A 27,297-nucleotide genomic window follows, 5' to 3' on the forward strand; every position below is an offset into this window, starting at 1 on the left:
TGCCCCCTCAAGCCTCTGCGTCACAGAGCCGGCTGGCGGCCCGTGGGCTGCGGGGCCACAGGGGCCTGCGGGGCCAGGATGCCCCGGCTGCACAGGGCGGGGCTGCAAGCAGCTCCCAGCACGGCTATCAATTCCTGGTGGCTATGAAATATCTTTAAAAAAACCTAGCTGCAGAGGCCAGTCTGTCGGCCACAGCTGCTGTGCTGCAATATTTGATCAGGGCCGGATCCCTGCACTCGGCGGACGGCAGGCCAGAGCCGTGGGGTCAGGGCACCCGGTCGCTTCTTGTGACCAGGGCGGGCCTGTGTAGAAAAGGTGGTTCTTGTTCATGGACTAGTCTTGAGTGGAGCTAATTTTCAAAGTGAGGTTACTGTTTCTCGTCTCGTGTGATGAGAGAGTTTTTTCATATTAATTCAGGTAAAAAAATTTCTTAAGAACCTGCCCCCACCCCCATTTCCTGCTCAGTGGGAGAGCGAGGCCACCCCCAGCCCAGCCACGGGGCCGATCTCAGCAGCTGCCTGCGGCCCAGGCAAGTCTGGCCGTCAGGGGTCCTGGCTACCGGGACTAAGGACAGTGGAGAGGTGAAGGCCGGACGCTAACCAGAGCTTCCGGCAAAGCCACGTGCGTCGTGGGGACTTGAACACCAGCTTCTCCTCTAGTGACTCAGAGTCTCCGTCTGGAACGCTTTCCACTTAAGGCTTTTTTAAGTTTGACTCCAGCAGTGACAGGTATGTGTGGTTTTAAATCCACTAGCCATGCTCAAAAAAAATATTCTTCATGTTTTAATTTTATACAATGGCTAGCAGGCACCTTAGAAACCAGCCAGAAATCAATTCCAACCACCATCAACCCCTAAACTACAGTACCAGGATGGCTGGCTAAGGGAAGGAAACGGACTGGCTGTAGTCTGACGCGTGCCCAGTACAAGGTGTCTGGCTGACTCTGTCCTAAATAAGGCTAACATTAGTGAACTAACAACAGCGGCACGTGGCGGCCGAGCCGGCCTTCAGGAGCAGCCCTCCCCGATGCGCTGGCAGGAGCGCCCCACTTTCCGGTCCAGTTTCACCATTTTCATGATGGCTTCCTCTCGGCCACGGCCCATGTGGTCAAACGTACAGTCATGCTGCTCGGGGAGGCGGTGCAGCATACAGAACACGTAACCTGCAGCAGCGGGAGAAGCAGAGGAGACAAGGTCAGGGCGGGCCCGGAGCCCGGCTCCCGCTCGGGTCCAGAGAGTGGGTAGCGGTCACAGCACGCGTTCCTGCTGTTACAGCCACCACCACCCCCCCCCAACAAGAGCACCCACGCGTTCACGCTGAGTCCAAGGGGCTCCTGCTGCACTGAGGGCAGAACCCCAAGGCGCCCGCACAGTGCCTCCCTCGGACACGCGTAGCCGGCAGCCCCACGCGGGTGTCGGCGAGCGCAGAGCTGGTGGCTCGGCACTCCTGGCCGGAGCAAGCCTCAATACCCAGGTCAGGACACCCACTGCTTCTCAAAGGCTGAGGGAAACCAAACACATGAGTGGGGGGCTCCAGGAAAAACGGGTCATTTCAAGGGCTGGAGAAGGTATTGTATTTAAAGAGAAAGAACAGAAATGTTGAGTCCAGTTGGTGTCTCAGTGGAGCCAGATACTTCCAACCCCACCGGGGGGCAGGAGGTGAGCCCCCTGCCCCAGACCCCCCGCCTCCTGGGAGTGGGCGGGCTGCGGGCCAGGCTCTCTGCAACAGAGATGCTGCAGAAGGAAGAGCTGAGGAGAGGACACGGGGGCAGGGGCTGTGTCGTGGGGGGCAGAGTGGACAGTCATCTGAGTTTCCTGCGTCTGTCTGGCCCTTTCTTTCTGGGAAGGTGCGGGAGATCTGGGCTGGCTCCCCCATCACCTCATCCCATCAGCTCTTATCTGGTCACACCTCCAGGTCCCAGAGGCCTGAGCTGCAGAGAATCGGAATCCTTTCCTGAACCTCCTCCTGGGGCCTGTACACCAGTGTGCGCCGCACTGTTCCCCAGGCAAACAGCATCTCATCTCAGGTCTCTTTCAAGCCCAGACCCCCGCAGGCAGAGTGAAGGGCAGCGCCCTGTGGTCCGCCGCCCTCCCCATCCTCCATTTCCTTCAGAGAAAAGGGGGCGGAGGCAGTGATCTCAGGACAGTGGGAGCTGAAGCAGACTGCCTACGAAGGACAGCAGCTTCTTCACCCAGAGAAGATGCCTCGGGACGCTCACGGTCCTGCTCTGATGTCCTGATCACACCCAGTGCAGACACATGCCCACGGCCTGAGCAAATAGGCCGAGCCTGGACAGTCCGTTGTGTGAAAAAACACTATTAACTGCTTCCCAGGGAGAGCAGGGCAGTGTGTGAGAGTCTAAATTGGGACGAGGTTTGAGGGAAGGAACAGATGAAACTGCGTCTCCCGAGAAGCTGAGCTCCCACTTGGCCCAAAAGCAAAGTGAAGATTAATGAGCCCGTGTGTTATATTTACTGATAAGTTCATTACTTGAAGATATTGGATACCAGTTGTCTTTCTCCTAAAGGATTTCGCAGCAGAAGCATGGATGGCCTCAATATGCATCCTTCGTCTGACAAGCACAATCGTCGTTTTGGAGCAAAGCCCAGCCGAGCAAGGAGAAGCGGCTGCCAGGGCGGGGCGGGGCGGGGGCGCTGGCCAGCTGCACAGCAGCCGGAAGTGAGTGGAGACATTTCTGTCGCCGAGGCCTCGCGTGTCTCTACACCTTCGGCATCTCCAATAAGGGCGGGAGGCCCCCTGCTGCCCTCCCCTGCCTTCAAAATATCGGGGTGATGCAGAAGAGGGTCCCCAGGGCTCTCCTCTCCTCCTGATGGATGGTGCTGGCTGAATAAAAGTAGCAGGAAATGGATTGGCCCTGAAATTAACTCAGCCCTGGCTCAGTCTAACACCTCATTAGTCAAAGGCAGACTGGGAAGGAGGGCAGAGGCTCAGGTCTCACCACACCCCCTCACAGCTCTGCCGCAGCCCGCCTTCTGCCGACTCGATGGGTGGACCGGAGGGCCCTTCTTCTGTCTGGAAAAGGAAGCCAGGCACCACGGCCACAATCACCCTGGATATTCTGCCCCCTACCCAGGGATTCTCCTCAGCCAGAACACCTCATTTCTCTATGCAGGCTCTGTGCCCCTCTCAGACACACCTTGACACTTGGCTCTGACTTCTGAAACGTGGAAACTACTAGACAGGTAACTGGGGGGGTGGAGCTGGTTAGAAAAAGACAAGATTAGATGGCATTGTAATCCACTGGGGGAAAGTCCGGGGGCAATTTTGGAAGGCTAACTTCCCAAGGTGCTGCACTGAGGTTATTAGATGATATAAATTAAGCTCAATTCCCTCTCCTGTCAGGATCGCTCACCAAGTGGAAGATACATGCTAGAACTTGTCCCAAATGCTGAGTAGGTTATCATCTACCAACAGCAGCCAACCGGCTCGTGTATTTCGGTGTCGGTGGGTGGGGCGGACTGTTGGATACAGGAAAGGGGGCAGGGGACTGGGGGGTGGGCTGAATCTTTATCCTCTTTCTCGGTACCCACAGACCTGTTTCCACTCAAGTGTCATGAACGTTCAATTACCCTCTGATGGAATTCCAGAGACCAAGCTGGGCACATGGAAAGATGCAAAATCAGGCTACTGGGGAACAAGATTATTCTTATTTCAGTGAGGAGCAGTTTCAGAGCACAGGGTGTTTACAGCCTCCATCTTGGGTTGGCCAGCCTGAAGCTTCCTCACTCCGTTCATCGGAAACCAAGTGGGGCCTTTTCACAGAGGGTCGGCCAAGGAGTGTGCAGAGGGGAAGAGAGCAGAAAGGACGCAGCTGATCAGCTGAGAAAGGGGCTTTGATATTACCTATCATTATCACTCTCACTCACATACAGATGTATTTTCATCTATAGGCTCCTTATGGCCCCACAGTTCAGCATGAAGTAGTTTTAGAAACAACTTGAATACTCTCTTGCTTGTGACAGCTATATATACAGTCCTTGGGAGGCATAAGCAGTAAAGAATATGATGAGAAGAATGCCAACCCTCCAAAAGAGAGGAAAACAGCCAAGGTAGACGTTTTTGAAAAACAAGTGGTTCATAGTGAGGTTCATAGTTTAACCTCAACCGCTCCCCCCGGCGCACCATACACACAAGCTGCCTGGCTCCTAGGAGCCCTGATCACTGCTTCCCCATGAAATACTGGCCTAGCAGGAGGCCAGTTAGGAGCTCTGTTAGGGCTGCGGAGCTGTTCTTAGTAAATCTGCACAAACACTCAAGAACGTGGGTGAGCGTCTGTTTGCCAGCATTGACGAGCACTCGGGACGAGCCCCTGATGGAAAGGGGAGGGTGCGAAGCAGCTGTCTAAGCCCCGTGTCCCACGGCACCCTCTTCGCGCCCCTCTCCTGCTGCTGCCTGGCTCGGCCAGGCCATCCTGGGTGAGGGGGGAGGCCAGACCCGCACAGGTGGGGTCAGTCAGCCCAGCCCCCACCTCCCGCCCCACCCCAAGCTGCCCTGCAAGGGGTCCAGCAGCTACACCCTCAGGGCTTGACAAAGAAAAGGCCTGCCCAGGTCACCACAGCGGCTGGGCTCCTCCTAGGGGACTGCAGCCACGCACACCAAGAGGCGGAGCAGAGCACAAAGTACAACCCACGCCCCAGCCAGACACCATCCTGGGTAAAGAACACACGGAGAGGCCGCTCGCAGGCGGAACTGGGCGCATCGGGTGCCCCCAGCTCGTGGCCTGGGAGACGTTCCCAGCAGAAAGTGGATCCAAGGCGCATTCTTCCAGGACTCACACAGGTCTGACATGCAGGTTTCTAAAAACGCTTATCCAGTGGGAACCAAACTTCAGCTTTTAAAGCCAACATCTGAAAGTCATCCATTCCACTCAGACCCCTCATCTACAGCTAAACCTTACCTGTGCTCCCAGAGAGACGGGTGTGGGTGTTGTGAGACCACCCACCAGGACTGAGAACAGTCTTGACAGATGCCATCATTAAGCAAAGATGATATAAAACCAACACCCGACTGACCGGAAGTGCTATGAAAGTTGTAACAATATTTCCTGTTCCACTCGTTTATAAAAATCAGTGACAATAACTGCCCAAGAGAACACCCAGGGCAGAGGAGACAGGTCTCTACCTCTGAGCACTGCTGGCAGCAGGGCGAGGGCCCGGGCCTGAGCCAGACTGGGGACCTGTCAGCCGGCCCTCCCCCCACCCCTGTCCTGCTGTGGGTGGAGGAGCTGGAGGACCGTGGGTGGAGGAGCTGGAGGACCATGGGCGGAGCCAGCCTCCCACCTGCAGGCAGCACAGGCCCCACCCTTGACTGAGGCCGGGACCCCCAGCCTCTCTTCCCTCTGAGCCTCAGGAACTGCGCAGGGGGTTGGAACTGTCTTTTTCTTCCACGGGATTTCCTAAAGGAGATAAAGCGATGCCAAAATTCACAAAGTCTGAGCCCCTGACATTTTTATTCAATCCCTGCCAGACAGAAATGTTGCTTATTGGCTTTATCTTGGAGTAAAAAGCGCCGCTTAAAGCTGGCATCGGACTTCCCCAGCAGTCTGTGCGCCCACTGCAGGCGGCCCAGGTTTGATCCCCGGTCAGGGAAGTAGACGCCGCACGCCACAGCTGAGGGTGCACGCCGCAATGAAGATCAAAGACCCCGCAGGCCACAGCGGAAGGCCCGGCGCAGCCGAACAAACATTAGAGAATATGATAAAGCTGGCGAGACTGCGCAGGTCTGCATACTTACGGACTTTAATTAAACATTTGTTTTCTGACAGACTTCGCCCACTTGGCCCACTTGGGCTCTCCCAAGAGGGCCATGTTAGTGAGGCCTCAGACCAGGGTGGGCCTCGGCTCCAGCTGCTTCGGGTGTTTTCACCCCACTCACGAGAAATGTTTCACACTTTCTTGCTCATTTGGATTTCAGAATGTCAGAGGCTCAAGCAGATCCTAGAAACACGGGCATGCCCTAGGAGCGCGGCACTGTGAAGGCGCCTCCGGGGTGCGGCCTCGGGTGGTGCTGTGCGAGTGTGCTGCCTGCACTGACACACCCGCCCCGTGTGCTCCAACAGGAGGAAAATCAGACACCTGTCACTCAGAGAGCAAACAGAGCCCACCCAAGACCTCCCAAAGCTCTCCGAGATACCTCGGTAACGGACCCTCCAAATCTCAACTCATCAGTAAGGACCGTTTGCTCTCTGAATTGTTTATTTCAATGTAAACAACAATTATGCCTGACTTGTGTCTGAAATGACTGGGCAAGCTCGTTATAAAGGATCACACTTTTCCAACAACATAGAAGTTTCTTAAAATGCAGGACGGCAAACTGACCTCACAGCTCATTTGTAAGTCCACGTTGGGAACAGCAGGTGGCTATAGGAAGACTTGTCAGAAAACATTAGCCACTTACGCTCCCACCAGCAGTGATCCCTGGACTACACTGCCTCCACTGACCCAGTGCCCAAGGCAGAATTTGTAGCACAAAAATGCATTACAGGAGCTTAATGCATTTTATTTTATCAGGCCCACAGTACAGGCAAAGCAGCTGCAGGTGTTTCGGGAACAGAATGCGCCTGTTTCACACTCTTCTGCATCACCGGTTTCGCACCGTGGAGGAAAAGGCAATCACACTCCAAGAAACAGAGCTGGACCCCTGCTCCCTGAGTGGCTGACAGAGCTCGGCAGGGCTGGGGAGAGGATGGGTGGGTGCACTGTCAGCCACCCAGGGGGCTGGAACCAAAGCCACTGTGAACCACCAAGTGGGCATGAGTCTGCTTTCCAAGGGGAAGAGAACCTGCAGTCCACAAGAGCCCAACGTCCTCACCAGGCTTCCCAGGCGGCGCTCCCAGTAAAGAGCCTGCCTGCCGACGCAGGAGCTGTAAGCAACGTGGGTTCCACCCCTGGGTCGGGAAGATCCCCTGGAGGGCATGGCAACCCACTCCAGTATTCCTGGAATCCCATGGACAGAGGAGCCTGGTGGGCTACAAGTCCGCACGGTCGCAAAGAGTCAGACACGACTGAAGCGACTTAGCACACAAGGAATGTAATCACCAATTTAATAAAAACCAGTAAACAATACCAAGACAGATCTAAAACAGACACAATTGTTTGTTTTCCTCCAAATCAATTAAAATATCAAGTGAGATACAAGCTAAATGCTACAACAAAAAGCAGTGTGACAGAACGCCAAGATAGACGAGCCCGTGCAAAGAGCTGGGGCAGAGGCCGGAGAGACGCCTGTGTCAGCCCAGGGTGATGGAGCTCCCGACACAGACAACCCACCACCTTGGTCTCCTTTATCGACGTCTCTTCAAACCTTCAAGCCTCATTCCTGCAAAAACGCTGACCTCTTTCCTCCAGGGGAATGCTCGTCCACTTCTAGGAACAACTCCTTCCATCACCCAACACCCAGGGAACAGGTCTTCCACCTCTCATTTCTGCCTATTTTTCAACAGCGTGTGTGTGGGAGAGAAGGTGGGCCAGACCTGGGGCTGGGCCAGGAACCCTCACCATCAGCTCGGACCTGAGTCTCACCCCCAACCCCGACTTTCCTTGGTGAGCTCTTTAATGCCCCGGAGCACGAGGAGAAGGGGGCTGGCTGCAGGCTCACATCACAATCAGGCTGTTATCTAGAGAGGAACATATATTTAAAAACTAGGAAGATGGCTCAAGACAGTTTCTGCCACAGGAATAATGACTTGCTCTTTCAAGTATCATTTTATTTCAGTAGCTGAAAACAAGTAGCATTAGCCTCTTAGAACCGGAGCAGTTTTCAAAATCCAAAAACCCTAGAGGATGCCAGCACTCCTGGTCACCTCCCCCGCCCCGTTCCAGCCCCTACCCTGGAGGCGCTTCGGGGGAGCCGTGAGGAACTGCTTTCCAGAGGAGACCTCATCCTCCTCTCCCAGGCTCCTGACTGGCTGGCCTTCTCCTTCAACAGTCTCCTGTCCTTAAGTTTACCTTCTCAGAGGGCTCCTAGAAAATCAACTCCAAACCTGCAGCGGAGGCAGCAGAGGAGGAACCTGTCCTACCCAAGAGTGGCCGAGGGCAACCCAGCTGCCAAGCCTCCCTGAAGGCCACGCTGGCAAGAGCCAGTCCACCCAAGTCCCAGCGCACCTGAGTGGCAGGGCCGCCAGGGGACATGAGACTGCAGATGCTGCGCGCCCCTCCAGAGCAGCGCTGGAGCGAGAGGAGCGCCTGCCCCATTTCCTCTGCCGGCCTTCCAGTCCACAGGCTGGGGTCAAGGGGAGGACAGATACGATAGGCCCTCCGGTTAGTGCCCCCGTGCTATGGCAGGCCCCTTAGGGGAAGCTCAAGTTCTCTTTCTGAAGAATCCAGTGAGGATGCTGTGCACCGGGGCCCAAGTGCTGGATTCCGTTCCAGCTGCACAGCCGCAACAGCCATGTGGCTGCCGCTGAGCCATCTAGCCTTTCAGACCACAGACGTGGCTCCGATAAACGGGGTTGTTACAGCCATTAAGGGCTGGAGCAGCTGAAGCCTGACTCGAGGAAGACCCACTCAGCCATCGGGCTTCAAGGCTGGGCCCCCCCACCCCCCGCTCTGCCCCTGCCTGCAAGGCTTGCTCATCCTGTCCCCCCTGCGCCTCCTGCCACTCAGTCTACACTCTGTTCCTATCTCCTATGACAAAGGAGAGACAATCAGGAAATCTTCCTGTAAGCGTGCGATGCACACGTCTCCTCTGTCCCTCTGCATACTATAAATGTGCTGCCATAAACTGACAAGCTCAATAAAGATTTCTGTTGAAGATATGCAAATTTTAGAAAAGCCTGATTTAAATATGTGACGACTACACAGGGCAGCCTGGGAAGTAGTCAGTGGTTAGGGACCCCATGAAAGGGATGCAGAAACTTTCCAAGGACAGCAGGGAACAACTCTGCTCCCATGAGGGCTTCCCCAAGAGCGGCCGAGAAGTCTGCAAGCCTCCCTCCGAAGCAGAGGCAGAGCACGTGCGTCTCCAAGTTTGGTCACGTACTGGCTGCGTGCTGAAAAGCCCGTGTCTATTTCCCGAGACTGTCAGGCTGGGAGCTGGTGCGAAAGGATGAGCGGAGAAAGGAATGGGCTGCAGACACTGCAAACCCGACGTTTCACCTCTGCTGTGCCGGCGCTGCCCGCACCCATCCTGTGTGCTTCTCTGAAGCAAAGCCCCGTGCTTCTTGTTGTCACCACACAACTCAGAAAGGTCATTCTGAGGACCTCAAGAGTACAAGCATGCTTTTCTCTATTTCCACGGATTTGCGCTTTAAGGTCACAGGCCCCACAACATCTGTGCACTGCTGTGCGCCTGTGTGTGGCAGGAGGGCGGGGTGGAGGGAAGAAGGCCAGAGAAGCGAGCTACAGTTGGTTAAACACACCTCTCCTGGAGGGAAAGAGGCTTACTCTGGGGCAGAGAAATGTTTTAGCTGAAAAGATGAGCTCAAATTTGAAGTCAGACTACAAACTATATATACTTAGAAACTCCCACTGAATGGACAACCCACTCCAGGATCTGGGAGACTTCCTGTCTAGATGTGGGAGAGGAGGTGACCTCATACCCAGCTCCTTCACCAAATAGTTCCAGTCTGGGTACTAAAGAACCCCACGAACGGAACCTGAACATCCCTCAGTCCCAAGGGCCCTCGTCGGTTCTGACAGATCTGAACAGCCGACTCCCCACGGGGTCTGTGATGCCCCGTTTTCCGTGCTGTCCTTCTCCTTCTCTGGGAGCACCTCGTCTTCTGTCCCTTAAGTATCAGAAGTATTCAGTGCTAGACCCCATGTTCACATTCTAACTGTACATGCTGCCCCTCTGAACTCTCTCTTTACCCAGACCGCTCTTCGGACCTCCATGCCACCGTATCCAATTACTTCTCCTTGATATCTTGGCGACCTCAAGTGTAAGAGGTCCAAAATGGAAGGCACACCTCCTCCTTCAGTGTCCCCCAACTTAGGAGAACGGCACCATCACGCAGACACTGGCTGTGACGTGGTCCTGGAGCCATCACGGCATCCTCCCCAGCATTCACATTCAGTTAGCAAGTGCTGTGGATCCTGCTTCCAAAAACCAAAACCATTCTCTTCTTCCCATCCACACAGCAGCCACCCGGTCAGGACCACCAGTACCTCACGCCCCGGCCGCTGCCCAGCCTCCTTCCGCAGCCAGGGCGAGCCCACACACCCCGGCCTGTGCCAGCACACTCGTTCAGCCTTGGTCATTAGCCGCCTCAGCACTCCTGCCCCTGGCGGCCTCCTGCTCTTCACACCACTCAGCCCTGTACTCCGTGTTCAAGACAGAGGGACCTCACTGCATTCTTGGCTCTAAAGGTCTTGGCTTCAATAGCTCTTCCTCAGGAAGATCTTCCTGGAGACTCAGATTAGGCTAGGGACCTATTATATGCTTTCATCTCCTGGACTTTCCCTTCAATCACCAGTCACAGTTGTAATTATCAGGTCACTTGTGTAGTTTTGTTTTTTTTTGTTTTTTTTTTTCATTTAACTTGTTTTCCTGACGAGATTTCATGAAAGCAAAAAGGCTTTCTCTATAACTTACCACATGACATGCCTCCTATGGCTACAACAGTGCACGGCTTACTCAAAGGTTAGTTACAAACCGTGTTTTCCACTACTTTCAGAAGATTCACGCACCCAATGGTCACAGCAGTACTATTGATAGTAACCAAGACGCTGAAACAATGTCCTGTGGCAGAAGTGAGCACAGCACGCAGGCGGAGCAGGAAGAAGGCAGCAGGCCCGGGGCGTGGGGAGGTCAGGCCCCCGCCTCCGGCCACGGGGCCACCGAGCCACCCACGGTGCAGGGCCACTGCCAGGTCTCCACGCCCTCCAAGCCTTCTCCCTCACTCTCTTAAATGGATTTCTTTTTTTCTTTTTGTAAGGCTAATTGAATTGACATGTACCTTTTTTCACACTGGTTAATTAATTCCTCTTCTAATAGGTAATATGTGAATATAACAGAAATTCAGTTTGTATAAAATGATATTCAGCAAAAAGCCAGTCTCCCATCCCATTCTGTCAGTTACTAACCCAGAGGCAAAGCAGCCACCCGTTCTGACGCATCCTCGAGAGTCTGAGATACATACATGTTTGTGTTCAGGTCCCAGAGGGCTATTTTAAACTCGTAAATCCCATCATTAAATTCACTGTGTAAACCCCTCAGTGCCTGCCCACTACTTTTAGAAAAAAATTCTGACCCTCAAAGGCCTCCCAGCCTATCTGGCCCCGACTCCCCTCATGCGCGCGGGGGGCACCAGCCACACCAGAGCCTCTCGGGTCCTCAGATACGGACACCAAGAGCTCCGGCCTCCAGGGCGGTGGCAGCTCTTCCCCAGCGCTCCCGACGGCCGGCTCTCCCAGCTTCTGTGTCTCAGCCCCACAGGCTCTACATCCAGTCCCGTCTCGGCACTCACTCCTCTCAGAAGCTGCCCCATTCACCTGCCCCCTCACTGACTGCATCTTTCCCCCACAGAAGAAAAGCACCACGAGGGCAGGGACGGTGATAGCTCTGTTCTCTGTTCCTCGGGAGCTCAATAAAGATTCGCAAGCAGAATGAACAAATAATCTGAGTCAACATTTTACCCAAAGACAAGGACTTCCAGCGATAAAAAGAACATGTAACCCTGGTGCCTGTGCCCCTCGGCCTCTCCCGGAGAAGGACCACGAGCACCTCGCGGTCTGCCCCCAGCCCCCTGGGGACCAGCTGGAGCAGGCGCACTCTCAAGACGATCACTGCCTGGTCTCAGCTTCGGATGGATTCCTGGTTTTTCCCTCCAGTACCAAGTTTACCTTCCTAATTATGCTTTTCTGTTGCCATTATTAATATGAGCCTATATTCACTGAGCTCACTCTGAGAAGCAACCCAGAAACGTCTAAGATGGCATTAGGTGCTCTCCTGGAACTAACTCATGATCACAAACGAGCTGAGCACAGACAGTGGAGAACCGGATATAACCGTGTAGGTTTCCACTGACATTTCTCATTCTACCCTAGCATTTTGGCCAATTACTCCAGATTCTGAGGAAAATTAATCCAGGGGTAGCATCCAGTTCAAGGGAAGAACAATGTAATTGACACAGGAGAATTAACACAAAGCTGGGCCTTTTATCTGTACGTCTGGAACTTTCCCCCTCTGAACCTGTAACACTGCAGTGCACCGCTCTAGAGAACGCAAGTCATCAAACGTACTAATCACAAGAACGCACAATCTCCATGGTGCGCTGACTCGCACTCCCATCTTCCACTGCAGAGCAGAGGCTGGCCGCTGCAGGGCGGGGGTCCTCATGGGCCAGGGAGGAAGAGCCCCGCTCCCCTCCTCGAGGGACAAGCAGGCTGCCACTGGACGAAGCCTCCCCGACCCACAGGACAGCAGACGCAGCCTCTGCCCGCCACCTCCCGCCTTTCGGCCCAACCACCCATCTCCGGCATCACAGGGAGCATCTTCACGGATACTTCCCAGAAACTCCGGCCAGAAAAGGGCACGTGACACGTGCACGAACACACCCCCTAGCTCCCTGCAGCCCCAGAGGACTTGCTGGAATAAGGGGAGCGGGCCTGGCCGGCTGCTGTGGGAGACGGCCCAGGGGAGGTGCCCACAGGCCGGGCACCCGCGCCCAGGCGTGCGCCAGGGACTGCATGCACGCGTTTCCTGCACAGCAGCGGACGGGGCACCCAAAGCAAACAGGGGCATTCCTTATCGCCCAGCTACATCCCAGGCACTGTTCCGGGGCAGAGCGTACACCAGACGGTCGGAGCAGCCCTAGCACAGCTCCACAGGCGACAACAGAGGGAGGCAGCACCCTCCAAGCCACTGGAGGGAAGCGGAGGGCCCCGCCCAAGTGCACGCCACCCTGGGAGCCCGTGCCAGAGCCCCTCGCCCCTTCCATGCTGTTCTCTCCCCCTCCTCTGTGCCTCGGTAACCACGGCTGCCTTAACTCCGGACCGACAGCTGAGGGTGTTCTCTGGACGGCAGCTCGAGGCAGGTCAAGTCTGGAGGACTGAGCCTCCACACCAGGCGGGCTCTGCATTGCTGCCCCCGTCCCTCTCAGAGTGCAGAAGAGGCCTTCACTCCCTCCTGGGTTCCGCCTCGCTCCCAGCAGGGACAGGAATGACGTCTGGCCAACAAGGAGACCCGGAGAGGTGGGAACTTCTAGAAAAGCCAGCTGATGCAGTTACTTCGGGCACTTCAATAATTTACAAGACAGACTCCTCTCCCCTCTCAGTCTGGGGCCTCTGAACTCTGCTCCCAGATCTCACGGTCAGTCCTGACCACCCACATGTGCAGTGTGACAGCGTGTCTCCCACCAGCTCCCAGCACTTCCTCCTCACCTCACCAGCACTTGAGTCTCTGGGTCTCAGGCCCTTCGTGGCTCTGTCCCCAGGACCCAGCTCCCTGGTGGCGCGACTTGGAGTCTCGAAGGCTGAAGCGTTTGGGTGACACCAGGCAACGAATGAGAGCCAGCGAGCCACCACCATGGCACCTGGGGCTCTGGTTAGGGCAGCTTTCTCACATCAGTCTTCCAAAAACGCCTCACTCCCCAAATGCAAGTCCTCGCTCAGTGACGCTGCAGAGCCTGCGTGGCTGCCTTGTCATGGTCTTATCGGGCTCACTGCCAGCAACAGGCAGCCAGATCTGAAGCAAGCGGCAAGGCTCTGCCTGGAGCCTGCCTATCCAGGGCCTGAGAGTCGAGGAATAAGGACTCTCACATGATTGTATCAGAACCTTGGTCTGCTTAGGTAAAAGCACTTTCTAGAAGCAGAAACCAACTTCATTGATATTGATCTCTTCAGAGGAAAGGTGCTATAGAAATCTCATCTAATAAATAAAGGATTCAAACTCCGGCGTTGGGCTGTCAGTCCAGGAAGGGAAAGGAGCTATCAGGCTCAAGGAGTCAAGAGTACTTATTGGTCACCTGTGCACTGTTTACAGAGCTCTATTCTAGGGGCTGGGTGGAAGAGAAGAAGAAAAAGCCACTCGTTCCTGCCTTTAAAGACAGCTAAAGATGCACGGAGAGTAAAATGCTGAAGGACACAAGAAGCAAAGCAAGAAATCAACTGCAAATAAAATCAATACGCTCCAGCTCCACGTAATAAACCGGGGGCACTGAGGAGAGGTCACTGGCTAAGGTGTCCTGGAGGAGGCATTTTCAAGGAAAACAAGGACATGAATTAGCAGTCAGGAGAAAATGGAATGGACACGTCAGGAAGAATTAAGTGCCGCTGTGTCTCACATTACCCAGGCGCAGCGGGGGACACAGAGGTGGCAATGCCATGGCCTGTCCTCCAGAAGCCTCATATCCCAGTGGAGTGACCAGGGGCACGTGGGACAATGGAACCCATCCAGAAGGCTACATAAACTGTCACTGTTCACTAAACTCATCACTGAGACGGGGAAGAGCTCAAGGAGCAGCCAAGACCCACACGGCTGGGAAGAGGGACCACGCACCCTGCAGTCACACACTCGCTGTCTAGGGCACCCGTGGCCCAGGGTGGGGACACGAGAGAGTGGTGGGAGCTCAGCAGACCTGGGCTCTGTGCCAGCTGCTCCCTTAACATTTCTGGGTTACTTGACTTCAAAGCTTGAGTTTTCCACCTCTGTAAAAAGGACCATCTGTCCACCCGTGCTAAGGGTCACACAATATCACATGGTTGCAGGCATCCAGTGCAAAGCAGGTACTCAATAAAGCTACTTTTCCTTCACCCAGAGGGTCACAACTGCAATGGACCAGGGTTCACCCATCCGCTCACCAAGGCAGCACCACACCCCAGGTGCTACAGCAGGGCCGAGAGCGGCTGAAGAACGTGGCATCAGCCTGTCCTCCAGGGCTCACGGTGTGGAGGAAGGGCAGGCATGGAGACGGACGACCCGAGCATGCGCTGAGAACTCCAACAACGGGGCCAACCGTGGGCCCCACAGACGGCTTCTGAGCAGCCCCAAGAGGAGACCAGCAGGGGAAAGGTTTCGTCACAGAGACATCCAGATTTTGTGAGGACCCCTGATGAAGCGAACCACGGAGACGAGCCCTGAGCCCAATCTGGCCTTCCTGCCCAGCCTCGCCTCTGTGCCCCCACACTGTTCTCCAGGCCCTGTACACGGACTTGGGCCTGGAGGACCGGAGGTGCTGGGAATCCAAAGCCACCGCGCTCAGATGTGTGAGGAGATGGCTTGCAGGAGCAGACGGTGATTTGTGACAGGTCTATCCAGAGGGCAGAGTGCCGAGGAAGAAGGGCCTGTTATACAGAGAGGGGAGGAGTGTTAGCGCAGCGGAGGGAGCACCTCGTCAGTCTAAGCTGCTTGGCAGTAAGACAGGCCTCACCCCTCCAGGCTGGACCTGCACGGGGGCTGGACTACCTGCCAGGGCCCTGCTGATGCCATTTCTGCAGGGTTGGGTCAGGGAGCTGGACAGGCACCAGATGAGTAACTTCTAGGTCATTCCACTGCTTGGACTCTGAGTCAAGAGAGTGATGGGGTTGATAGGCATCAATGGGAGACTGGTGTGGTTACACACAGTAGGTCTGTGACCTGCCAGTCTCTGTGACCTCCAAACAGCCCATCTTGTCCATCTGCAAGTGAATCACAGGTTTTATTTAGGCAAATACAACCATCTGCAAAGTAGAGTATTTAATTAAGCCAAAAGCATATCAAATAATTTTAATTAGACCAAGCAAGCAATGCTCCTCTGAAAGCATGTATGTCTTGAATGATTCTCCCCCTCTATCAATAAAACTTCAAGGCAGATAAAGGTATGTAAAAATAAATAATGCTAAGGGTTTCTACCTAAAGCTTATTCTTTAAGCTAGTCATTCCCTTGGGAAAAGCTCAGGTTTCACATGTACGCTGGCATCAAGAGTCTCCATGGAGACCAGCCCCGATGTTCTCCTGTGCACCTGCTCAGGCCTGCCTTCACACACAACCACAAAAGGACTTTTCCCCTAAAGAGAGCCCGGGGTTCGCCAGAGTGCCACGCTTCTCCGCCTTCTGACTTGTTCTTCATGTTATCAGCCGGTACTGGCGGGGTGCCCACCCAGGCCACATCTGCAGGGTGTGAGAGCCACAGAGCAGCACGTGGCGCTGGCCTCTCGGGAGCTTAGGGTCTACAGGAGAGCGGAGAGCAGTGGAGGAGGGTGTGTGGCACACACGAAGAAGATGCCAGCCTCTGAGTGCGAGAGATGGGAGTTGCCTAGATCTGACATAAAACCTCTGATGTGGATGACCTCACTGGAAATTTCTAGTAACTCTATTTTGTCTTAAATCATCTTTGCCTTCCTATAAAAACGAGCTACGAAGCATGTAGGTAGTGTGCCAAACCTTGGGGTCTGTTAGAACTGCCTGGGCAGCCGCACTTGTGCCTTCTGAAGAAGAAGTACCCTCAGCTACTCAGGCACTCTGCGGTGCTGGTCTCAGGCCCGCACTTCTCAGGAAGTTCTACTCAGGAGGGAGTCAAAGAGAAGAGGAGGAAGACAGGGTGTTTAGTAGCAGGTTATCTACGTGCGATGTACTGAACACAAGTTTGTTTTAACTACACACATAAAAGGCACTAAAAAGGACATTTCTTTACCAATATTTTGTGAGCAATTTGTTATTATTTTGAAAGAAATAATATTTTAATCCTATTATTTTGACTAAATACTATTTTTTACCGTAACTACTCTAATTTGGTGACATTTTGCTGCAAATGATCCATATAAGAGTCCCAAGTCCTGAACCAGGGTATGGAGGCTGAACTAAGAGGTTAAGGGAATAAAGTGTATTAATTTGGGGTAAAGAAAGAGCAAGAAATCTTCTGGGTACTTCAGAGGAGATAAAAACGGAAGTCCACCAGGGGACAGGCAAGGATACGAAATGAGAAGCTGCAGCCAGTGGGGGCTGAAAGCCGTGCTGGAGGGAGGGAGTGGTGAGCAGTCAGAAACTCCTCAGCACTCCTTGAGTTTCAGATCAAAGCCCGCATGAGCACACAGGTGTGATAGGAGGCTGTGGCCATCTTTCTGGCCTTAGTTTCCTCCTTTACCGAGGGGCGGGGGCGGGGCTGTGGGGAGGCTGGGCTGATGAATGGTTGCTAAGGCCCCCTCTAATCCTGGTGCTCTGTGATTCTATTACCTATTACCCACAATTTGTGTGTGTGATTTTGTATTGTGGTAAAAGCGTTTCATTCAAACAAAGCATTTCAAAGCACTGCTCAGTGTGCCTTGCTTTCATTACCTCAAGTGAGAATAACCCAGAACAGTATCCTGGGTGTCTGCTATGACTTTGGCCTTCAGAAAGGAGGAGTGACCTCAGGTCACAGGTTTCCCACTACAGCGAGACAGACACGTTATGACCACAAACACAGAGCAGGTGTTTCGACTGTTAAGCACAGGACAGAAAACTCCTTAAAACTCACCTTTGTTAGGCTACGTGGTAGCTCACTAGGACTATATCAACTGTCTGGGGAAAATGTATTTGAACATTTCCTGTGGTTTCCTAAAATGAATTCCACAGGTAACAACTATTAAACTTTGTCAGGCCAGCTATGAAAAACCTACAGCCAAATCATACACGAATGGCAGAAACAAAACAAAACTGAATGTTTTCTACCTGAGATCAAGAAAGGGCGAGGAGGTTCATGCTAGCCAGTGCAGTAACACAAGAAAAGAAGTTACAGGCACACAGACTGGAAAGGGCTTCCCTGGTGGCTCAGATGGTAAAGAATCTGCCTCTCATACAGGAGACCCGGGTTCAATCCCTGGGTTGGCGAAGATCCCCTGGAGGAAAAAATGGTAACCCACTCCAATATTCTTGCCTGGAGAATTCCACGGACAGAGAAGCCTGGCAGGCTACAGTTTATGGGGTCACAGAGAGTTGGAAGCAAGTGAGCAATTCACACTTTCACTCTGGGTTTCCTGGTAGACCAGCCAGTAAAGAATCCGCCTGCAATTCAGGAGACTCTGGCTCGATTCCTGGCTTGGGAAGATCTGCTGGAGAAGGGACAGGCTATCCACTACAGTATTCTTGGGCTTCCCTAGCGGCTCAGCTGGTAAAGAATCCACCTGCAATGTGGGAGACCTGGGTTCGATCCCTGGATTGGGAAGATCCCCTGAAGAGGGGAACAGCTACCCACTCCAGTATTCTGGCCTGGTGAATTCTATGGACTGCATACAGTCCACGGGGTCACTAAGAGTTGGACACGACTGAGCCACTTTCACGTTTAGAACTAGTAAGTGAACTCAGTAAGGCTGCAAGATAAGAGATCACATACACAAGCCAGCTGCATCTCTAAGCGGCAGCAGAGAACAATCCAAAGATAAAACCATCTGTTTACAACAGCATCAACAAACTAAAATACTTCAGGGGTTAGTACACTGTTGAAATGGCGATTCTGCAAACCTTTCCAAATGGGCAAGATATCTGAAGTATAAACAGACTCTTTAGAAAAGAAGATATATGAGTAGCCAAAAGGCATCTGAAAAGGATGCTTAACATCATGTCATTAGAGAAATGAAAATTAACATACAAGAGTGAGATGGTACCACACAACCATTAGAGAAGCTGAAGTTAAAAAGAATGACAAGATTAAATGCTGGCAAACTATGGAGAACTGGAACCTTAATACACTGTTAGTGGGATTTTCTTTTAAAATGTTAATGACCTTTCAACCTGGCAATTCCACCTTCACGTATTTGCCCAAGAAACTAAAACATATGCCCACACAAAGCCTTCTGAGTGAATACTGACAGCAGCTCTACTCATAATATCCCCAAACTGGCAACAACCCAAATGTATGTCAAACGGTAAATGGGTAAACAAAAACGGTATTATTGATACAATGAAATAATACTAAACATCAAAGAGGAATGAACTACTGATATGTAACAATTTGGATGAATCTCAAAAACAGTATACTATGTGGACACACAGGACTGTATATATGCATTGCAAGAATCCACAGATGTTAACATTCTAAAAAGGCAAAATTATACCAAGAGGCAGATCAGTGGTTAACTGCAACTGGGGCAGGTGTAGGGGTTGACTGAAAATGGGGCACATGGGAACTTTGGAGGGTAACGGAAGCATTCTAAATTCTGAACTTGGTGAGGGCTGTACAACTTAGTTACTAAAACTCACTGAACTTTAAAACAGGTGAATTTTATGATATGTAAATTATATGTCAAAAACCTATAAAACACACACACCTTACTGGGCAAAGAACTAACTGAAATGATTTACTCTTAGAATTTAAAAAATTTATTTAGTTTTACAATAAAGCCATTTTCCCCCTCTCCATAAAGAAATATTATAAACAGGGTAATTTTATCAAAGAGTTTTATAAAATTATTATTGTGTTGCTATTGCTACGACTGAACTGTAGAAACAGTTGCAAATGTGCTAACCAGATGGAAAATATTCACTTCATGAGACAATGGTCCGCTGGTGCACCTGTCAGTGAGGCACGAACGGGGAACTGACACAGGCTTCAGTAACTGTGAGCTGCACGTTCTGCATTTTAGAAGCTTGGTCTCTGATGCTCCTTTATTGGGGAGGGGCTCTTCGTGTCTCCACTCTCTCTCGTCTTGTTAAAGGACATATGGTGCGCTGGGTCTCTGGGACACAGCAAACTAACAGGCTAAATATATGGAGCTGGTGTTCAGTCAAGGTTTGATTTGTTTTGCTCTAACACCTCAACTTGCAATTTACAAGAGCAGCAGAGGGACTAATCTGTTTGGTTTCAGCCCAGAACTCTTATACATTAAAGATTAAATGGGGACTATGGACAAGCACACTGTTGTTTAAGTAAAAGTATAGTGAGAGTGAAAGCAAGAGAGTAGCAAGGGAGAAAATTTTACTAGAAGCTGCCTCAAAATGTTCAGCTCCTCTCTGCTCTCATGCCTCCCATAGGCTCCCATCAACAGCTTTCTGTCGTCACCACTGCTGCTCCTGCTTTGGGGAGGGTGGGCAGGCACCTCCTTCCCTTGAACCGTAAGGTAAACACACACCCAGCTGCTGCCCCAGAACTGCTGGGACACCTTCGGCCTTTCACCGCCAGACTGGGGATAAAAAACAGGAGTCCCTACAGGGCTGGGATCTTGGTCACCACACTCTCTCTCTGACACACGGCAGAGTATGTACTCGACACTTGACGGCAGTAATAACAACACCTAACCAGCCAAAGCAACACCTATCCAGTTTCCCTGGATTGGCTTTCTGACAGACCCCATCTAGAACTTGCCTTAGATTCTTTGAGACACAGGACAGGATGCCAAACATCCTAACAATTTTAAATCACACTTGAAAGAGAGTTAAAATAAAGGCCTAAGTGTGGGCTTATTTGTGGTGGTTTGCGATGCTGGTGACGCAGGTCACCTACAGGCTTCATAATCAATCACTGCAGCTTCTCGCCCCACCCCAGACCCGAGGATGCCACCATCTGTTCAGTGTGCAGGCAGTCCCCTCCAGTGGATGGGGACAGCTGTGCTGTGTGCACATTCCTTCCCACTGTGTGCATTAGTTCACATCTTCCCTAGACCATTCCTCTAAAAGAACTCAACAGCCCCCTGGGCTTTCCTGTGTGCTTAATTGAAAAAAAGAAAAAAAAAAAAAAGATCGTGTTGCCCACATTCAAAATCACTGGTTTTCACTGCAAACCGATGTCCACACTCTCCAGACTGGAATCTGGAATCTCTTCCCTCTCTTTTGAGCAGTCTCTCATCACTCAACCCCGAAGCTCCATCAGGCTGCATAGAGGTCACCTGCAGACCACCACCCAGCTTGGTCCACGCAGTCCCTCTTTCTGCACTTCTAAGTCCCACCCTTCCTCCTATGCCCCTACTGTGGAATCCTGTGCAGAGTCTGCCAGTTGGAATTAACCTCTCCCTCCCCAGATCCCCATAACATGTGGCATGCACCATGATCAAAACTCATGGCAGGCTGCCCTGGATGCCGGTGATTCCATGCATGTGACTGCCTTCCACTTGGGACCAGCAAATTTCTACTTTGAATGCATATTTAAATCACCTTGAGGATCCTTGAAAAACTAGCTGATTCCAGGATGAGGCAAAGGTTAAGTACAAGATCACCCAGAATACATCAAGTTGTGCCAGAGAGTAGGAAAATACTTTTCAAAAAATGGAGGCAGGTCACAAAAACATGGAATTCAGCTCAAAGGAATTTTACTGGCCAAATCTGAGACAATTTGAGCAACAAAATAATTAAGTACAGCAGTGAATTATAAACCACTGAAAAAATATAAAGCCCATGAGTTCATATCAACAAGAGATAAACACGGCAGGAGGATCCAAATGCTGAATGCAGAGGACTGGAGTCAGAATAGCATCCTTGCACAACCATCACAGTAAAGATCGGTTCAGGCAAGAAGCATCAGTGGATGCTCAATCTAGGAGATATTTTTGATGAGGATTAGGACATTATATAGTCAAAGGGTTTCCCACAGATGCTTAACTAGTTAGAATGGCAAGAACACCCTATTTTTAGAGACATCAGACAACACCTGGACAGGGTGAATGAATCAACATTAATGTATCAATAATGAGAGACAGATAAATATCCGTGCCTCCCAAAGTAGGGGCTTTGCTGGTGTCTCAGGTGGTAAAGAATCCGCCTGCAATGCAGGAGACCTGGTTCAGTCCCTGGGTCAGGATGACCCCTTGGAGGGGGACATAGATACCCACTCCAGCATTCCTGCCTAGAGAATTCCATGGACACAGGAGCCTGGCGGGCTACAGTCCATGGCTTGCAAAGAGTCAGACACGACTGAGTGACTATCACATCTCTCAGTGTAGAACCCTGAGGGGAATATATGGGCATCCACATGAAGAAACATCAGACGAACCCCAAATGAGGAGTGCTCTATTTAAAAAAAAAAAAAAAGGGAAAAATGAGGGGGTGGGGGTGGGAAGGGTTAGGAGAAGGGGGTAGAGAAATGTAGTCTTTAAAAATGCCAGTGATCACTAAAAACAAAGAAAGGCAATGAAAACACCCCAACTTAGGAGTCTTCAAGAGGTGTGACAACTAAACGCAATGCTTGATCATGGACTGGGTTCCACACTGCTGCTGCTGCTGCCGCCGCTAAGTCGCTTCAGCCGTGTCCGACCCTGTGCGACCCCACAGACGGCAGCCCGCCAGGCTCCCCCGCCCCTGGAATTCTCCAGGCAAGAACCCTGGAGTGGGTTGCCATTTCCTCCTCCAATGCATGAAGGTAAAAAGAGAAAGTGAAGTAGCTCAGTCGTGTCTGACTCTTAGCGACTCCACAGACTGCAGCCTACCAGGCTCCTCCGTCCATGGGATTTTCCAGGCAAGAGTACTGGAGTGGGGTGCCACTGCCTTCAGAAAATGCTGTTACAAAGTACATTACAAGATCAACTAGCAAAGCTAGAATATGGACAATAGATTTGACAGAAGCATCAGTGTCAGCTTGCTAAAGCTGGTAACTGTGCTATCCTTATATAGAATAATTATCCTGAGGAAATAGTCACTGGAGTTTATGGGGATAGAGGGCTATAGGAAGGAGTCTAGGAAAGAGCTTAAACTTTCAAAAAGTTAAAAATAATAGCCAGATACTCTTTCTGATTTGATGGTTCAGCGTGAGGCCCAGCCAGTCTACAATTTAGAGGCTTCCCAGAGTGAGAAGTGCCCGGAGCAGGGCTCCTCAGAGCAGCTGCACCAGCGTCACCTGGGGGCCTGTCAGACAGGCACAGGCCCGCCGAGTCAGAAGCACTGGCCCAGCGGACTGTGCGATTCTGATGTCCACTCTGAAATCACTGACCTAAACTATGAGCTCCTAACACTCTATGTTCTAGATTCTATAGTCATCACAAAACCTAGTGAAATGCTTTATACAAAATCATACCTCAATAAATACTTGCTGAATTTAGCCTGACAGTGAATGAAAAGGCAGAAATGACCACTGAGGCACTGGAAGTCGATAAACTAAAGGTCCCAGCTAAAGCAGCACTCTTTTGAGTTTCTACAGTGAAAATAAAATTTATTTTGAAAGCAGTAAAGGAAGTCAGATTACTCAAGAGGTTAGTAAAAGCACTGCTGTCCCAAAAGGGGGGATATCAGTTCACAGTTTAAGTCACTGTCAATTGAAAATAAGCAATAACTTACACAAGCTCTTAGACTGGTATTTAAAAATTAATTCGGTGGATTTGGGAGGCAATGCACAGCGATTTAAATACCATGCGGTATGCATCATGCAAGATCTGCTCAGAAAACACAGCAGTCACGTGGCTGTGATATGGCCCGGATTTGAAGAGGATGGCCAGGTTTCAGAAGAACCCTCTCTAGGTGGCAGTGGGAGAGACAAGGCCCCTGTAACGACAACGGGCTGATCAATCTGCCTACTGAGCAGAAAATGAAACAAATAGATCCATGTTTATGCCGTTGTTTTCCATCTTGAGAAGTTAAGGCGCTGAAGAGACACTGGGAGGCAGGGTATCATTCCAGCCGCACCACACGCCTTTTCTAATTGGCACCCAGAAAGATTTCACAGGAAGAGGGTGTTACTTTGGTATTGTTGACTTAAAGGTTATCTCGTCGCAGCGAGGCAGAGGAGAATTCATCTTCAAAATTCACCTCTTCGTTGAAAGACCATGGAGTCTTGGCAATTAACAATTCCTATCACCTCTAGCTGTTCCCTATGTGAGAAAGCTCAGAACTCGCCTTACAAATTGCTCTTTTGAAGATCAAAGGGGAGCTGAATGTGTCTGTGTGCTCTCGATGAGACTGTGATTTAATGGAATTTTTAGAGGAGGCTTGCTGGCAGTGTTTGGATGACAGCCCCAGGCGGAGGATTCCGGGGAGCTCGGCCACTCTTCCCTTCGGAGCGTCCTCCCTGTCTTTAATTGGCACCTCATTAGAAATTAATGAAAATGACATCCTCTGTTCTTCCTGCTCTAGGCACTGAATGCTACAAAAAGGCCCATCACAATTCATAACACATTCAATTTATATAGCAATGGCTCTTAAGCATTATTTATGAGATGTGAATTTCTTGTCAGCAGTTAATAACCTGTACAGAGTGGAAGGGGAATGGAAAAAAAGATTGTGACCATATATATATATATATATATATATATATATATATATATATATATATATATATATATAAAAGCTTTCTGCAGTGGAGAGGTGTTCTGTTTGAGTTTAAACTGCCTTCCCGAGTCTTCACTTTCAGGAGTAAATTACTGTGTTTCCCCTCCTCTAAAGCCTTCCTGGGCAGTTCAGTGTCTCTCCAGTACTCTGCGCAGCCTCAAGGAAGTAACTACAGAACTCACCTTACCCTGAGAGATCCAAGCAGACAGGAGGAGGAACACAAGCTACTTGCCAAAGACAGTCCTAGAGGTGTGTGTTCCCATCGCGGTCCTTCGTCTTTTCAAATGTGGCAGCTGACTCAGCCTTTCTGGGCACATAAGTGTGATGTTCTCTGTGGGTCCAGCTGAGTGCCCAGCTCTCTCTGGGAAGGCTATATCTGGAGAGACTGCAGAAAGCTCAGGGCTTTCGTCTCCAGCAGAAAAATCGAATCTCTATAAGCAGACCCTCAGTACGGGGCACAAGCCAAGGGACACGTGTTACATCACCTGAAAAGAATGCACGTCTGTGGCAAAGGATCAGCACTTACTTAGGAGCCAGCCTCCTGCGGAGCGGTGGAGAGCGCAGCAGGGGAATTCTGTGCTTACCAGGCCGGCCGGCTCACTTCACTCTAGGGACACATGAAGCCGTCCAACACGCACTTCTAGATACTTTCAGCTAGGTGCTTAAGGCCTTGGGAAATGAGGCGGTTTGCATCAAAGCCCAAGGACAAAGTGGGAGACTCGGCAACAAGACCTCTGGGTCTCTCAGCGCTAATCTGTGAATTCTCATTGCTTACCTGACGAGGAGAGGAGGTATCAGCCACTGCCAGAGGCAAGGCGGCTCACGGGATGGACAGACTGCTTGACCCACTAGGGCAAATCCCGTGTAATACCCAGAATTCAGTTACTTTCGAGAAGGAAAGAAGAATGTAAGGTACAGGAAAATCCCATGATTCTAATTTAGGAATCCCCAAAGGCCTGTGTTACAAAAGCAACCATTTGGTCAGGGGAGCCTCACAACGGTGGTAACAAACTGAACTGCTGAAGCCCGCGATGGGCCACGTAAGACCAGAGCAAGAACGTGCAGACAAAAGATCAGACAAACCACTGCGGGCAAAGCTGGTTAGCCAGCAGATCCCAGAGTTTCCTCAGCTAACCACAGCATTCCTTCACCACCTCGTCAAGAAGTTTACGTGACCTGGCAGGGCTGACCAAGATACAACCTAGGAGTAAGGTTCTGGGCTCAGCTGAACTGCCCCACACTGAGGGAAACAGGCGAGGCCTGAAAATTCTGCCAACGGCCTCCACCCACGTCTCACCCCACCTCTCTCCCCACGCTCTCACACAAACACTGAATAGGATAAATTAATGTCAGGCCAAAATGTCGCACCTCTCTGGTGACGCCCAGACTCCACATGCCAGTCCCCACTCTGCGCTGAGCACGTTTCTGATATTGCCGAGTACCATACACCACAGCATGCAATGGATTTCTAGTCACGGCAGGAAAGGGGTTCTTACTTCGTCTCCATGAGATGCTCGAATGCCCTCCCGTCATCCTCAATTCCAGCAGGACAGGTAATTGAGGGACAAGGAGCAGCCACGACCGTCTCTTCACAAGATGAAGGGCTTTGAGTGACTGTCTGACTGTCAGGAGAGCCACCTAGTCCTGGGTACCAGCATCAGCACTCACAGGAGATCTACGGCCACCCAAGCACAAGGAGGTTTCTAAAGCTCACTCCTGAGCTTTAGAAAGGATACAGGGCTCTTGGAGGCCAGAGCCAGCGTGCCTGATGAGAGCTCTGTCCCAAACCATAATTTCACAATCCAGAAACACTGCAGTCAGCCTAAACACAGCGAACAATTCGTGATGCATGTGGGTCAGAGGGAGAAGAAGGGTCGCTCTAAGTTCTGCTCCACTGTGGGCAGCCATAAAGTCTTAACAAGGACACCCCTTTGCAGCAACTCTAAGAGTTGGTATTGCACTGAATAACACCAAAGGAAAGGTTACTTTAATGCTATTCCAAGGGGTTAACTGACAATGAATTATGGTTCAAGGAAAATAATTTTCTAGTCAAACTTTAATTTAAAAGGGATATGGGGGAGAAATCGTCCATTTATTATACATAGCAAGCAGCTCATTCAAAATTAATATATGAATTTTATGGTACATATCCCAGAGTTTCACTGGTTTGGTTAACTTCCAAATAAGTCATCAATGAGAAGGAACTGGGAATACGCAGTGGGGAGGAGCTGAGCGCAGTGACAACGCAACGCTAATGAGCTACGTGTAAGGGTAGTCGTGGAGGTTTTAGCCTTTTTTGTTATGTCCGAAGGAAATCAGAGGTGTTTAGAAATAAGACTGCTCTACTCCCGATTTCCTGAGCTCCAAACCTACAGCCTGCAGGGAGGTACTCAGGGGGAGAAGCCAGGAGCTCAGCCTCTCAGAAGTTAACGCCCCACCCCACCCCCCGCTGGATGCTTACCGCAGCGGCACGATCCCAGTTCCTGCTGCACCAGCTCCAGTTTGGTTTGGCACTGGAAGCACCGACGTCGACTTTTCTGTTTAGACCGGCTGGTCTCCTCGGATCGTTCAGTGTTCTCCAGTAGTCGTGGCCGTTTTACTGGCGAAGCCTCATTCTCAGACTGTGAATCTGCACAAAACAACACATTTGGGCGTCAGGGTTAGTGCCTGGCCTGGCGAGCCAGAGCGGACTAATCTCCTGCCAGGCACACTACAGACCAGGCTACTGCCCTTGTCCAAGCGCCGGACCTGTGTGAGCCAGAGCCAGTTCTGACTGGCCTGGTCTAGGAGGCACAAATTGTCACAACCGTGCACCTTCAGAGCTGACCTCCCCTGAGCCAGGCCTGAGCGAGGAGGGTGGGGTGGCTCAGCAAACATCAGTTCTATGTCATTTTTTAAAACAGTCATGCCGACGAGGAGACCATTTAAGCTGGAAACAGGACCCCTCTCTCTGTACCCCTCCTTTGGGTTCATTACTTGTACTGGTTATCTCTTCTGGGATCTCTGTCCTCAAGTAAACTACAATTCACCAGAGAAGGGACTACGTCTACTATTTCTTTATATCACCATACTTAGCACAATTCTGTACCTAAAATCAGTCTTTCATGGCTGATCCATAATCTTTTCTAGTAAAAATACATTTCTATTCCTATGCACAACTAAACGCACAAGAATCAGGCTCTAATATTGAAGACTG

The 27,297-nt window shown here is 51.2% G+C and overlaps 1 protein-coding gene across 1 annotated transcript in view; it reads right to left on the reverse strand.

The window, feature by feature from the left end:
* Window positions 1-682: 682 nt before the first annotated feature.
* The window catches only part of ZFAND3 (zinc finger AN1-type containing 3), a 313,457-nt gene continuing 286,842 nt past the window's right edge, over window positions 683-27,297 (reverse strand). The window contains exons 5-6 of the mRNA XM_052649117.1: window positions 26,563-26,730; window positions 683-1,161 (exon numbers count right to left, since the gene is read on the reverse strand). Coding sequence (XP_052505077.1) covers window positions 1,007-1,161; window positions 26,563-26,730 — 323 coding nt within the window. The 3' untranslated portion in view covers window positions 683-1,006. The remainder of the gene's footprint in view (window positions 1,162-26,562; window positions 26,731-27,297) is intronic.

This window comes from Budorcas taxicolor, chromosome 11, assembly GCF_023091745.1.
Source record: "Budorcas taxicolor isolate Tak-1 chromosome 11, Takin1.1, whole genome shotgun sequence".
Lineage (NCBI taxonomy): Eukaryota > Metazoa > Chordata > Mammalia > Artiodactyla > Bovidae > Budorcas > Budorcas taxicolor.